Raw genomic sequence first — 14,803 nt, 5'->3', positions numbered from 1 at the left:
TCTAGGGTGCCAGCAAATACAGGTTTCCCCCAGTTGGAGACTTTGGTGGCATCCTACCTGTGCCATGCCTCGATGAAGGGAGAGCTAAGCACGGGAAGCAGAGGGCCCCCTTGGTCTTTGATGGCACAGCCAAAAGCTCACTGTCCCTTGTTCTTACAGCCAAGAACAGAGTCACCGTGAGATCTGAGGGAGACCCTACCAATGAGTGGGATGAAATAACGTGCAAACTAATTTCTGTTGTTGGATCACAGAGGATGATGGAATCATTATTCTAAAACATCTCAGAAATGATGAAACCTCTCTCAGTCACTGAATTTCTCATCAGTTGGTACCCTCACTCTTCTGTGTATAATAATTATCATAGAGCAGGAATGACCCACCTCCTCCCCCATCAGCCCCTTTTCCCCAATCTGGTACAATGTATCATTCAACCAAGGCAAGGAGATGAGCGGGGTACTGACATTGGTTTAGAAGGGATTATGAGATTTACAAAAGAACATTTTTGTTCTCTTTGAATAGTGGTTTAGCTCCTATTACCCCAAACATAGGCATTAATAGACTAAGAATTGGGTGCTCAAGCTGGCCCAGCTGTCTTATTACATACAAAGTGCTGGGCAGTTTTACATTTTCCATTCTCAAAAGGACGGGTATGCTGCATGGCTTCTCAAAAGTCCACAGGTGGAGTGTCTAGGAGGGCAGGGCCTCCACTCCTGAATGAATGGTAAAGAAGCAATGTGGTCTGCCTGTTCCCTGCCGCACGTGTGACTCTGAGGGCCCCTGGTGACCTGTCTCCCGGGCCATCTCTGCTCCAGGGGAAGCAGGCACCAGGCTGGCGGTGCAGGGTATGCACGCAGACTTTTTCCTGTAAAAGTTGGAGCAGGGACAATGGTCTGAAGTGGGAAACAAGGTCCAGCAGCTTTATTCTAGCTTGAAAACTTCCATGTTCCATGCAAGCGGTCTCGTCCAGTGTAGTGTTGAAAAATATGAAAGAGGGAGGATTCTGTCATCACTCAGCTTCAAGAAAAGTGGTGACTTAGCGGACCTGCTTGGAAGTTTTTTAATAGCTGGTATGTATTGTACAAAGCCTTATTCTAGCTGAGTTGACCTTGGGACTCTGCAGCTGAAGTTTCTAACATATCCTGGAATGTGTCCCCCTGAACACATTTCCCAGTTTGGGAGTCCCTGGTCTGGAGGAAGGATTGTGGAGGAAGGAGTCAAGAGGGATGGTTTCTAGATCCTGGTAATAGCTTCCTACCCCAGATGGCAGCATCACTGGTGACAACAGTTGTCTGGGCAGATAGAAGTTGAGACCACGGAAGCATAAACAAAATTTAAAGGCCTCATAATGTGGCACAATCATTATCGTTACCAATGATCCCCTTAGATTCTATCTTCTGACCTAGGAATTAAGCATGGACTGGCCTGAGGGCCAAGCCCATGTGACGCTTTGCAGCCATCCACATTCCTCACCTGGGCAGGAAGAAGCTCTGGGAGGCCAGGGCACTCAACACGGCTTGGCTTTTGCCAGCACATAGTGTGCCATCCACAGCCCCTGGAGGTGTGCCCGGCCAGGGGGAAGGCTTCGTTCATAGGCCAAAGTGCACTTGGCATGCCCCATCCTGCCTGCTCCTCCAGGGGATGCGCTAGCACCTTGGATGGGCGAGACCCAGAGGCTCTAAGCCGCACCAGGACCTGCCAGTTTGAAGTGGGTAATAATAGTGAATAGGGGCACCTCTCCTCTTTTTCATCTTCCTTTCCTACCTTCCCAGGTTGGCATTTCCCATCTTTTTAATTTTTGTAGCATTTTCTTGCTAATGTGAAGGAATTGCTATTTAAAATCCTTTAGAGGTGGACATGTAAATATAAAGAAGGACCTGGCTGCCCCAGCCCATCTGGTGGGCTCCACGGTGTAACCCTCCTTAGGGTGACCTGCCCACGATGGCTCAGATCAAGGGCTCAGTTCCTACCCAAGAGCACTTCAAGTGAATTCAGCAGCCATTCTGCTGAGTTGCTCAAAATCTTTTAATTACTTCGCTTAGGGGGACAGACCTAAGCAGAGGTCTTGGTACCTGTCATTTGACTTACCTGAGAGAACTAAAGAAGTTATTAAAAATCTCTCGCTCTTTTAACATAATCATGATTTGACAATAAATACCGATTTTTTTTTTTTTTTTTTTTGGCTGTACCGTGCAGCATGCAGGATCTTAGTTCCCTGGCCAGGGATCGAACCTGTGCCCCCTGCAGTGGAAACACAGAGTCTTAACCCCTGGACCACCAGGGAAGTCCCTAAATATCAATGTTTTATAATCCACAGTGCCACCTCTAGAACTCCAGATGAGGCAACACAGTTAGGAAATATGGATGACACAAACACATACATCTGGTTCCAATTTATTAAAAAACAAAACCAAACGAAATTCTGCAATGAAATTTCCTGGAATTCACAATCCTTTTCAAATCTTCATAGTTGCATTTCTTTTTGAACCAGTACATAAGAACACGATTGCACTTATTTACACGATAGTCTTCTATATAACAAAAATAGCCATGTTGTATGATTGAATGTTTCCAATTATTATCCTTAATATTTCATCACTAGCCCACATGAGACAAACGGCTTATGCTTTCCAAGCACAAAGAGAATACAATAAAGCAAGATAAAAGTCATGTCTCCTAATAGAAGACAAATCCCTTTAAAGACAGTTTTTTAAAACTTCCATGTATTTCAAGAGATATATAAAGTGCTTTAGAAGGAGTAAGGTAGGTGCCTGAGGTGGGGAAGAGGGAAAGAGAAAGAGATTTATACAGAAAACAAAACAAAAACTAATAACTACACTGCCTTAACTAATCATTTAAATATGCCTGTGACTTTGTATAGAAGATGATGTTTGGGTAAAACAGCTACATAATTCACTACTAAATTTTTTTAGCAATTAAGAGCTAACCAAAGTCCAAATAAAAAGTTACTCATGCAAATGCCATGAGGAATACGGTGATTTTGAGTCATGTGGCAAAAAAATCAAGGAAGCTCAGTCTCATCTGAATATGGAGAGGATGGGTCAGGGATCATTATGTGTGGGAGTTGCAGACTGGCCAGAAAGACCTCGAGGGGATGCTAAGTAAAATTCTACCGGTGACATCATTCGTTTTACAACAAAAGCACATAATTTGTGTTCAGGAGTGGAAAAATAAATCCACTGGATTTTTTGTTGTTGTTGCTAGTAGGGAGGGACTAGAGATTGATTTATGATGCCATGTCTGGACTATTTCTGAATGGAAGATTCATTCTTTGTAGGAGACATTTTTTTTTCCCCCAGTGGAAATAATAATATGCTCTATACAAAGAGGTTTAAATAAGTTGTTGTTTTTTTTTTTTTTTTTTTCACATTAGTGAGCTGGTCATGCTCTGGTCATGATCTGCAGTCCACAAAGTCAGTGTCACATATATACTGCTTGGGAGGCTCCCCTGGAAACTAGAATAATCCCACTCCCAGCTCATGAACATTTTAAAGAACAACATCCATTAGTTTTTCAGGAAATGAATGGAATGTAACTTTTCACAAGTACAAAATTACTTCATTTTCTAAATATAAGGGACATCCCACTATAAAAATAACAACCCTCCCTTCCCTCCCCCAACCCTACATCTCTTTCTAATTATAAAATGGTACAACCATTTCAGATTACTAATGTGAAAGCAGGAAGTAAATATATTATTATGTACATGTACAAAACACGTGAGTATTTCACACCATTTACATTCATATGAAAGAAGTCTGTTTATTGATCTTCCTTTGCAATCTGACAAGAAAAAAATTGAGATAATGTTACAAAACAATTAGGCCCTTGCCTTATAACTCTGCACAAACATTCCAGCCAGAGGCATCTTCTTTGCAAACAGAGCAAACAATACTCTTTCAGCATTCTGCAGAAGGAAGGGGCTGCTGACAGATCTTCCATGGGATCCTCCTCCAACTTTTCAGAGTTTGTGACATTCCTTCCTCTTTTGACAAATGTGGACCAAATTCTCAACTACTGAGGAAACTGTACGATGAAAGGCAAATCACTACTAGTTGTTGAGGAAATGGTGACCCTAGTCAAATTAGCTGGCTGAAAGAATAATGGCGAGAATTCCAGCAGAGGGCACCCTGCCCCTTTGCAATAACATCCCACTTAACACTAAGTACCATAGACGCCAACACAAACACAGGCTGAAAAGTCCTTTTGTTAATAGTCCTTCTTCCATTGCTCCACTATCTATTACTACAGGCAATAGTTTGGTATTTTCTTCAAAAGAGCAGGATATGCTGTAATTAATGAGCTCTTATACATGAAAATTCTTTGGCTATTTAAAATCTTCACATTCTCAAAGAGAACAATATTCTGAGTTCAATAAAGCGCTCGACTTGTCTGAAACTTTTGAGGGAAAAGGGGACTAAGCACTAGACTTTCAAGATGGTGCGGTACTAAGGCCATGATACATTTTTTTATATTTCTGGATTTAGTAAGGTCAATCACAAGCCTGCAAGAGAAAACCCCATCTCACAGTTTCATTCGACCAAGCAAACCACCTTCACTTTTATTTATGAGCACATTGTGAGAAAATTAAACTCGTCACTGGAAGAAACATGTGTCCATTTGGATGGTGAATGGTCTTTGGTTTATAGAGTACACATGGTCCCCACGTTTTTCCTGCTTCCCCAAGCCCTTCACTTCAGTAAGGATGACAAGACCACAGACATTCTGTCAAGCAATGACTTTAGGTAACTCAGGTTGAGCTACCTTCTCCACAGATTTTTCTCCCTCTGTTCAGACTGGCAGAACCTCTGAAGAGATGTATATTCTTGCCTTATCATTATCCTTAACAAATATTTATCAGGTGGCCAGAGAGAGAATAGCTCGGTAGTAAGTACAAATGCTAACAGTAGCACAAGGATGAGAAGGTCTTTGATCATGGAGGTTCCTGAAGAAGCCACTTGATCATGAAGCATGCAAGGCAGGCAACGTTCAGAGTATGTAAAGAGAGATGTAAATGACCTCAGCAGCTTCTTTGTAGAATGAGCAGGTTTTGCAATTACAGGGCTTGATAATTAAGGGTCTACATCCAGGATCTGGAATCACTGCTTGAGTTTTGGGATGGTTAATTTAGTGCCATCGAAAGGCTCAAAGGGGAGAGCATGGCTACTGATCTATTGATCTGTGGGTCTTTATAAATTATTGTTCCCCCATTACAAAGGTCCTGGAGTTGTGAGATGGGGAGGGGATCAGGGAAAGGGAAGAGGTAAGTGATGAGAAACTCACACCTGCTTCTCAGAATTAATTTATTTTTCAGGTAATCCCAACCTTCTTTGCAATCAGGAGAGCGTTAAACTCCTTAAGACGTACACATTCCCCCAAACAGGTCATCTCTAAAGCTAGGGGATGCTCGTGGATTCGGGAAGAGCATCCATGTTCATACCCTTCCATCCTCTTTTCTGACTACCTGCGGGTAAGTATCCCCACCACCTTTTAATTGCCATCATCAAATGTACTTTTCAGTCCCGGCCATGCAAATAGCACAGAGGAGGGACTTCTGTGACTGCAGGGCACTCACTGCACAAGAATCTGTGTGTCTGTCACTTTAGGGGAATGGGTTTTTTTTTTTTTTGGCCTCTTTTTCAGTCTTAAGGAAGAAGTGGCCTCTCAGATCACTTACAAAGAGCAAACTCTCGTGCCAAGATGCTAAGAAGCAGGAGTGGACATCGGATACGGTACAGCCCACATGTTTTTCCAAGAAATCCTAACCCTGTGGTGGGAGGGCCTGTGGTGAACTCAGAAGGTCACAAATGCTAGAGGTGGAAGATAAGAGATTAGACAGCATTCTGGAATTGTTACCTTGCCATTATTTACCTCAGAGACTTTTCGGGCAAGGAACCCTTTAAAAAAAAAAAAAAGGCAATAGCTAGATTTGTGATAAAATTAGTGATATGAGAAGTGAAAATGAGGCAAACCCCATTACAGAGGAAGTTAATTTGCCTTTATAGTCAACTGGTTTTCCACATCAGAAGTGAAAAGATAGATACTGCCACACATTAAAAATCGCCAACAGGAACAATGATAATCAAAATAGTGACAACCCTATAGATCCAGAGCCGCTAAGGTTTTTTTTTTTGTCCTGAAAGATGGGAAAAGGATGTGTGTGGGGGTGTGTGTACAAAGAAAGAGACAGGCAGTCAGAGAGATCCAGAGATAGAGACACACCCAGACGAAAAAGGGCAAGAAATCTAAGTGGGAGTCTATTAAAAAAACGCTACCAGAAGTGGACTCAGGGGCTCTATCTAGTATCACGGGTGGGGGCTGGGTCCTCCCCACCTCAGAGGCTGTGACTCTATCTCAGGTTTTCTGAAAGGGTTTTGATTTAATGAGGTTTCTTTGTTTTTGGTCAAGGTGATGCATTCAGTGGACAATTAAATGCCATTTATTTTTTATGCTCTGCAAGAATTTTCATCTAAACGTGATGAACATGATGCGAATAAAAGAGTCCCAAGATAGGCTATCTGTCATCATTTTTGGTTCTGAAAGGATGGCAGCTTCAGGGATGTCAGCGCACTAACTCTACTAGCCACTGGGTACCATGGTTTGATATGACCGAATCCAGACCCAGGAACATCCAGGATGTTTCCATCAGAATGAGGAAAATGCTCGAAACAAAACAAAACAAACAAACAAACAAACCCTCTTTGGACAAAGGTTTGACACCATGGTCGTGATCATTACTAAGTGATGTCAGAAAAGGTAGGTGCCTTTGCTACTTCTAACTTTCTACCTTCTCCAAACTCTCCACCACTCCCTGCCTAGATGATGGAGTTGACATTTTAGGAGTGACCAAACCCTAGAGATGAAATCAATATTCCTATGCTCTATTCGTGATCAGGGCTCAGTTCTTCCCAAAGGGACTGGCCACATAGGACGTAGCAATTCCTAGGGGGGACTCTCAGTTATTCTGAGGGAATGGAGATGCTCCTTTTCTTGCCCACAGCCTTGGGGTCTAAGGGGAATGCTTACTTCCAAGTTGAGATATGGCTTGTGAGTTGCAGGTGGTCATAATTCACCAACTTGGCACCAGACGGTCACAAGCCCCAAAGAATTCTTCTCTATTGAGAAGGCTACACACAAAGTCTTGTATTTGGAGTCAGTATGTACCTTCCCATTTTTTCCTCCCAAATCCAGGCATTTTAGCTATAGTGGTGGGACTATGGGGTCCTGGGACCAGGAAAAGACCTTATGCCAATCAGGAAGAAGGCGGACCAGGGGTTGAGGTAAAGTTGGATGACTAGAGTCTGGATTTCTCTTTGGATCCTGAGTGCCACACATCAGTCCAAGGGTGGAAGTGAAGGATAAAATTTTGTCTCAGCACCAAATCAACATGCTTTGTGTGACTTTTTAAAAAACAACTGGTCAAGGAAGCAACAGAAAACGGTCATGGACATCAGTGGTGTGGTTAGAAAGATGCAGCAAAAATTTCAAAAAGGATGGTCTGCATATTTACTCATTATAAAACAAATGGACCTCTGGGCCTCTCAGTAGGTGGCCTGGGTGGAGTCCAGTTCTTTCTGGAGGTAATTAGGTTTTAACCTTTTTACTCTGTGAGGGTCAGGGAATCTTGTGAGAATGTTGGAGAAGCTCTAGCCCTGCGCTGTCCAAGGTGGCCACGAGCCATGTGATGCGGCTGACAGCTGGAGAACTGGCCAGTCCGAACGGAGAGGTGTGTGAGTGTAAAGCATACACTGCCCTTAGAAGATTTAGTACGGAAAAAGAACGTCAAGTATTTCGTGAATACTTTTTACACTAATTACGTGTCAAAACAATAATATTGGCTTAAAGAAGGATATTATTAAAATTACTTTTACCTGTTTCCTTTTGCTTTTTAAAAATGTGGCCAGTAGAAAATTACATGTGGGACGTGTACTATATTTCTGTTGAACAGTGCTGGTCTAGACACTAAAGAAAAATACACATCAAGTCTTCATACACCTCTAGAAAGTTCCCACACCCTTTGATACTCTTTGAGCTACCGGGGCCCCAGGTCAGAGTTTCTTCTTCGTTGGGGAGGAGGTGAAGCAGGCTGTGGAGGAAGGATTGTTTCCATTTTTTTTTTTTTTGAACACGTCCCATGCCAGTTAACCTTTTTTGTTGTTGTTTGTTTAAAACTACCAAAGCCATAAGAAAATTCTTCAGAAACAAGCCTTCGGTAAAGGAGAAACTTCTAGGCTCAGCGAGTTCGCAGCAGAACCTCCTTGGGGTCAGGTCCACAGGCCTCAGATTGGCCGGCTGGGCCCCTCATCCCCTATGCAGCATCTTATAGGGGCTGCTGGGCCACAGCGCACATAAGCACCCAATTCCTGATCTACCTGGTCGCTGGCAGGAAGAGAGAACACCCATCAATCCAAAAGGCATTTTCTCTCTGGGCATGGAATACAATTTATATTTCCTTTGCTGTTGAATTGTCCTTCTAATTCCCCTTGACTTAATACCAAAATTTGTTTTGGACAAAGCTGACTGAAGGAGAGGTCGGCAGTGCAGGCCTTCGCTGACCAGGAAAAAGAAACACCTGGAGACGAAGAATTCCACACTGAGAACGAGGATTTGAAAGTATCCAGAGACTGCAAACTGTGACTAAGTGTGGTTTTTGTTTTTATTTTTTTTGGCTGCGTTGGGTCTTCGTTGCTGCGCGCAGGCTTTTCTCTAGTTGCGGCAAGCAGGGGCTACTCTTCGTTGTGGTGCACGGGCTTCTCACTGCAGTGGCTTCTCTTGTTGCAGAGCATGGGCTCTAGGTGCGCGGGCTTCAGTAGTTGTGGCACACAGGCTTCGGTAGTTGTGGCTCGCAGGCTCTAGAGCACAGGCTCAGTAGTTGTGGTGCACGGGCTTAGTTGCTCTGCGGCATGTGGGATCTTCTTGGACCAGGGCTCAAACCCGTGTCCCCTGCATTGGCAGGCGGATTCTTAACCACTGAGCCACCAGGGAAGCCCTAAGTGTGGTTTTTAAAGCAAGGCAAAACAAAACAACTCCTACTTGCACTTAAAATTCAGTCATTTAGATAGTCTCAGCCACGCAAGAGTGCCAAATCCCAAAAGCTGTTATATGTTACATGTCAAGTAACTGTGCCTCCCCAAGGTAGAAAGTCTGCTATATGTCATAGCTCTCTGTTAAAAATGGATCCCCCGGGGCTTCCCTGGTGGTGCAGTGGTTGAGAGTCCGCCTGCCGATGCAGGGGACGCGGGTTCGTGCCCCGGTCCGGGAGGATCCCACATGCCGCGGAGCGGCTGGGCCCGTGAGCCATGGCCACTGAGCCTGCGAGTCCGGAGCCTGTGCTCTGCAACGGGAGAGGCCACAACAGTGAGAGGCCCGCAAAAAACAAACAAACAAACAAACAAAAAGCATCCCCCGGCAAAATGCTCATTAGTGGTCCTAAGACCAGAAAGAGGCTTGGGCATCATCTTGTTAATCTCATTCACTTACAGATGGAGAAGCCGAGGCCCAGCACGCACGCTGCTCATCTATGCCTCCTGACTCCTGATTTGGCACTGCCTTCATGTCTCCCTGCCTGGAGACCCTGGATTTCATTACTGCAAGTGTTGGACTCCTAGAGAGATGTGACATTTGTGAAGGTGGTGATCATTTTCCTTGCTTTGCTGCCTACTTAGAAAGCGTCAAATAGGAAATTGTTCAAGGTGGTGAAAAAAGAGCAGCCAGGGGTCTCCCTTGACACATACACCGTGTTCCAGCAGGCAGCAAGCTCTTACAGCAGAACAAAACTCTGTTTTTGCATGAGTATGTATGTAGCGAGAAGAAGGGCCTCATCACATACATAAATAACTCAGTGAGAGAAGCTTTCTCTCCCAGGTAACCCACGCAGCAGCATGGCCTTTCGCGGATGTCGAGGTGATCCATCTAATGGTCCAGAGAAGCTATTCACACTGCCTTAGTCATCCCTGCACCTGGAGAGTCTCAGTGTATTACAAAACTGCCCACTGAAGAAAATAGCACACCTCTGTCAAAAAAAGAATAAAAACAAACAGTTTAAAAACACCGGTGGGGGGGAACTCCTTGGTGGCGCAGTGGTTGAGAGTCCGCCTGCCGATGCAGGGGACACGGGTTCGTGCCCCGGTCCGGGAAGATCCCTACATGCCGCGGAGCGGCTGGGCCCGTGAGCCATGGCCGCTGAGCCTGAGCGTCCGGAGCCCGTGCTCCGCAGTGGGAGAGGCCACAACAGTGAGAGGCCGGCGTACCGCAAACAAACAAACAAACAAAAACACCGGTGGATTTTTAGAATTCACTTTGATACCTCGTTTCCTTTCCCTCTTTGTCTCTCTCAGTCAGGAGAAACTTGACATCAACAATTCCCATGCTGTACTTTTTAGATCAAATGGTTTATCAAATCACACCTCCCTCCTCACTTGGTATCTAGACGCAGTCAGGGGAGCCCTGGGAAGCAATTTCTTAAGGATTTACCTAAATCCTCCCTCGAGGTCTGGCGAGGTTGAACAGAAGCATATTGGAATTAAGGTAAGACCTAGATGCTACTGCAGCCCTCACTGTGTTGGATCCAAAGATGACTGGATCTTTTCTAAAGCTTCCATCTCCTACAGAACCCATTTGTGGAGGTAACAAAAGACTGCTGTAGCCTTGGGGAAACAGACATTTTGCTTTTGGGAAGAGTATATGGTTTCTGGTTTGAAAACTAGGCTTGCAGTCCCAGTGACGGACAAGCCCTACAGCCACAGAGAATGGCGCTAATGCCCTAGTGGGAACTTGTGAGTTCAGAATTTCAGCCAAAGACTGTTAAGAATCAGATGGATTGAAGTGCCTCCCTAGAGCTTCCTTCTCAAGTCACGTGGGTCCTCAACAGAGCCTGGCAAGTGGAAGCCAGTGTGTGGAGCTAAAAAAAATGAGCAGTGGCCTCAGCAGATTCAGAGCTTGGTGTTGGGGTCTCTGGCAGCTGGCATTTCCAAGATCCACTTAAAAGAATTCAGATTCTAAACGAAAGCTGGCCTTAGACTGTTTCAAGGTGCTGAGGCACTTCCTAAAGCCATGCACACTTCATGCTGAGAGGTCAAGGCCATTAATCTCAGAGATGGAATACAAACTGGTCATAGCAGGAACTGAGGCTTCTAAACAGAACTCTACAAAAGCTGGAGTGAATCAAAGGAAAAACAAAAGAGTGAACATAAACTACACATAGTCCTTAAAAAGAAAGTGCCAAAGAAATCAACAACATTCCCCAAATAGGAAAACAAGAAACTGAAATGAAACTAAGAAGCCCTAAAAGTGTCTTTTCAGTCCGTTTGAGGAACTTCGGAAGTGTGTGCCTACAAGGACATGGGAGAGAAAATCAGCTTTCAACGTCAAAGGTGCCAAGGCCATGAGCTGTTGTAGAGATGGAGAAACTGCATCCTGATGAACGTGACTTTGGGTATTGCTTTTCGGTACCATTCTTGTGTGGAGTGCCCTGGAGTTGCCAAGGTGGTCTGGAGGTGCATGTGCCTGGTCCAGTCTTGGGGCACTCCTCCCTTCCTTCCCCTTGGGTCCTATCATCCCTTTTTTCTATATTCGCCATTTCAAGATTTCACCTCTTCGCAGTCTTGGTCGGTGGAAAGTTCTACATCAGACAGTCCAACCTCCATTGCCATGATCAGCGAGATGTCAGAATCACTGCTTATAGCTGGTTCCTGCTCACCTGGTGGGGGGAAACAAAGTTCACAGTGAACACTGAGCTCTGTCTTCAGATGCTGATTATTTCAATACAACTGCCTTTAATAACATTTCATTGAAGCCCAAGAGAAGGTATTAGGCTACTTCGTAAAAAAAAGAAAAAAAGTCTAGTTAGAGACTTTTCTCACACTACATCCCCAAATAAATTCTAAATGGGTCAAGAAGTTAAATGTAAACAAAAGAAACTAATGAAGCCAGAGGAAAATATATCTTATAAGTATATATCTAAGTAGGAAGACAATATATCTAACATCTCTAAGTAAGGCAAGAAGTGCTACATGGAAAAGCAATTGAGCAATTCACAGATGAAAAGATTGATAAATGTATATAAAATTCTAAAAATATTAAAAACATGAAACATAAGATCAAAGGTATATGTCACACTGGGAATATCTGCAAAAATTTCACAGAGGATTATATTCATTTTTTTGTTTTTGTTTTTTTTAACTTTATTTTATTATTTTTTTTATACAGCAGGTTCTTATTAGTTATCCATTTTATACATATTAGTGTATATATGTCAATACCAATCTCCCAATTCATCACACCACCATTCCCCCCTCCGCGCCACTTTCCCCCCTTGGTGTCCGTACGTTTGTTCTCTACATCTGTGTCTCAGTTTCTGCCCTGCAAACCAGTTCATCTGTACCATTTTTCTAGCTCCACATATATGCGTTAATATACGATATTTGTTTCTCTCTTTCTGACTTACTTCACTCTGTATGACAGTCTCTAGATCCGTCCGTGTCTCTACAAATGACCCAATTTCGTTCCTTTTTATGGCTGAGTAATATTACACTGTATATACGTACCACATCTTCTTTATCCATTCGTCTGTCGATGGGAATTTAGGTTGCTTCCATGACCTGGCTATTGTAAATACTGCTGCAGTGAACATTGGGGTGCATGTGTCTTTTTGAATTATGGTTTTCTCTGGGTATATGACCAGTAGTGGGATTGCTGGGTCATATGGTAATTCTATTTTTAGTTTTTTAAAGAACCTCCATACTGTTCTACATAGTGACTGTATCAATTTACATTCCCACCAACAGTGCAAGAGGGTTCCCTTTTCTCCACACCCGCTCCAGCATTTGTTGTTTGTAGATTTTCAGATGATGCCCATTCTAACTGGTATGGGGTGATACCTCACTGTAGTTTTGATTTGCATTCCTCTAATAATTAGTGATGTTGAGCAGCTTTTCCTGTGCTTCTTGGCCATCTGTATGTCTTCTTTGCAGAAATGTCTGTTTAGGTCTTCTGCCCATTTTTGGATTGGGTTGTTTGTTTTTTTAATATTGAGCTGCATGAGCTGTTTATATATTTTGGAGGTTAATCCTTTGTCCGTTGATTCATTTGCAAATATTTTCTCCCATTTTGAGGGTTGTCTTTTTGTCTTGTTTATGGTTTCCTTTGCTGTGCAAAAGTTTTTAAGTTTCATTAGGTCCCATTTGTTTATTTTTATTTCCATTACTCCAGGAGGTGGATGAAAAAAGATCTTGCTGTGATTTATGTCAAAGAGTGTTCTTCCTAAGTTTTCCTCTAAGAGTTTTATAGTGTCCAGTCTTACATTTAGGTCTCTAATCCATTTTGAGTTTATTTTTGTGTATGGTGTTAGGGAGTGTTCTAATTTCATTCTTTTACATGTAGCTGTCCAGTTTCCCCAGCGCCACTTATTGAAGAGACTGTCTTTTCTCCATTGTATATCCTTGCCTCCTTTGTCATAGATGAGTTGACCATAGGTGTGTGGGTTTACCTCTGGGCTTTCTAGCTTGTTCCACTGATCTATATTTTTCTGTTTTTGTGCCAGTACCATACTGTCTTGATTACTATAGCTTTGTAATATAGTCTGAAGTCAGGGAGTCTGATTCCTCCAGCTCCGTTTTTTTCCCTCAAGACTGCTTTGGCTATTCGGGGTCTTTTGTGTCACCATACAAACTTCTAAGATTTTTTGTTCTAGTTCCGTAAAAAATGCCATTGGTAATTTGATAGGGATTGCTTTGAATCTGTAGATTGATTTGGGTAGTGTAGTCATTTTCACAATATTGATTCTTCCAATCCAAGAACATGGTATATCTCTCCATATGTTGATATCATCTTTAATTTCTTTCATCAGTGTCTTATAGTTTTCTGCATACAGGTCTTTTGTCTCCCTCGGTAGGTTTATTCCTAGATATTTTATTCTTTTTGTTGCAATGGTAAATGGGAGTGTCTCCTTAATTTCTCTTTCAGATTTTTCATCATTAGTGTATAGGAATGCAAGAGATTTCTGTGCATTAACTTTGTATCCTGCAACTTGACCAAATTCATTGATTAGCTCTAGTAGTTTTCTGGTGGCATCTTTAGGATTCTTTATGTATAGTATCATGTCATCTGCAAACAGTGACAGCTTTACTTCTTCTTTTCAATTTGTATTCCTTTTATTTCTTTTTCTTCTCTGATTGCCGTGGCTAGGACTTCCAAAACTATGTTGAATAATAGTGGTGAGAGTGGACATCTTTGTCTTGTTCCTGATCTTAGAGGAAATGCTTTCAGTTTTTCACCATTGAGAATGATGTTGGCTGTGGGTTTGTCATATATGGCCATTATTATGCTGAGGTAGGCTCTCTCTATGCCCACTTTCTGGAGAGGTTTTATCATAAATGGGTGTTGAATTTTGTCAAAAGCTTTTTCTGCATCTATTGAGATGATCATATGGTTTTTCTTCTTCAATTTGTTAATATGGTGTGTCACGTTGACTGATTTGCATATATTGAAGAATCCTTGCATCGCTGGGATAAATCCCACTTGATCATGGTGTATGATCGTTTTAATGTGTTGCTGGATTCTGTTTGCTACGATTTTGTTGAGGAGTTTTGCATCTATATTCATCAGTGATATTGGTCTGTAATTTTCTTTTTTTGTAGTATCTTTGTCTGGTTTTGGTATCAGGGTGACGGTGGCCTCATAGAATGGGTTTGGGGGTGTTCCTTTCTCTGCAATTTTTTGGAAGAGTTTGAGAAAGATGGGTGTTAGCTCTTCTCTAAATGTTTGATAGAATTCACCTGTGAAGCCA

General features: G+C 42.8%; 1 protein-coding gene across 1 annotated transcript in view; it reads right to left on the bottom strand.

Annotated features, from left to right (window-relative positions):
* Positions 1–3,638: 3,638 nt before the first annotated feature.
* Positions 3,639–14,803, bottom strand: part of RNF150 (ring finger protein 150) — a 244,455-nt gene continuing 233,290 nt past the window's right edge. Inside the window, exon 7 of the mRNA XM_089912424.1 lies at positions 3,639–11,716. Within this exon, the coding sequence (XP_089768550.1) occupies positions 11,598–11,716 (119 nt within the window). The 3' untranslated portion in view covers positions 3,639–11,597. The remainder of the gene's footprint in view (positions 11,717–14,803) is intronic.

The sequence above is a fragment of the Delphinapterus leucas genome, chromosome 5 (genome assembly GCF_059928025.1).
Source record: "Delphinapterus leucas isolate spDelLeu-1000000601 "Yukka" chromosome 5, BTC_Dleu_Yukka2, whole genome shotgun sequence".
Classification (NCBI taxonomy): domain Eukaryota; kingdom Metazoa; phylum Chordata; class Mammalia; order Artiodactyla; family Monodontidae; genus Delphinapterus; species Delphinapterus leucas.
This window is presented reverse-complemented; position numbering and strand designations above follow the sequence as displayed.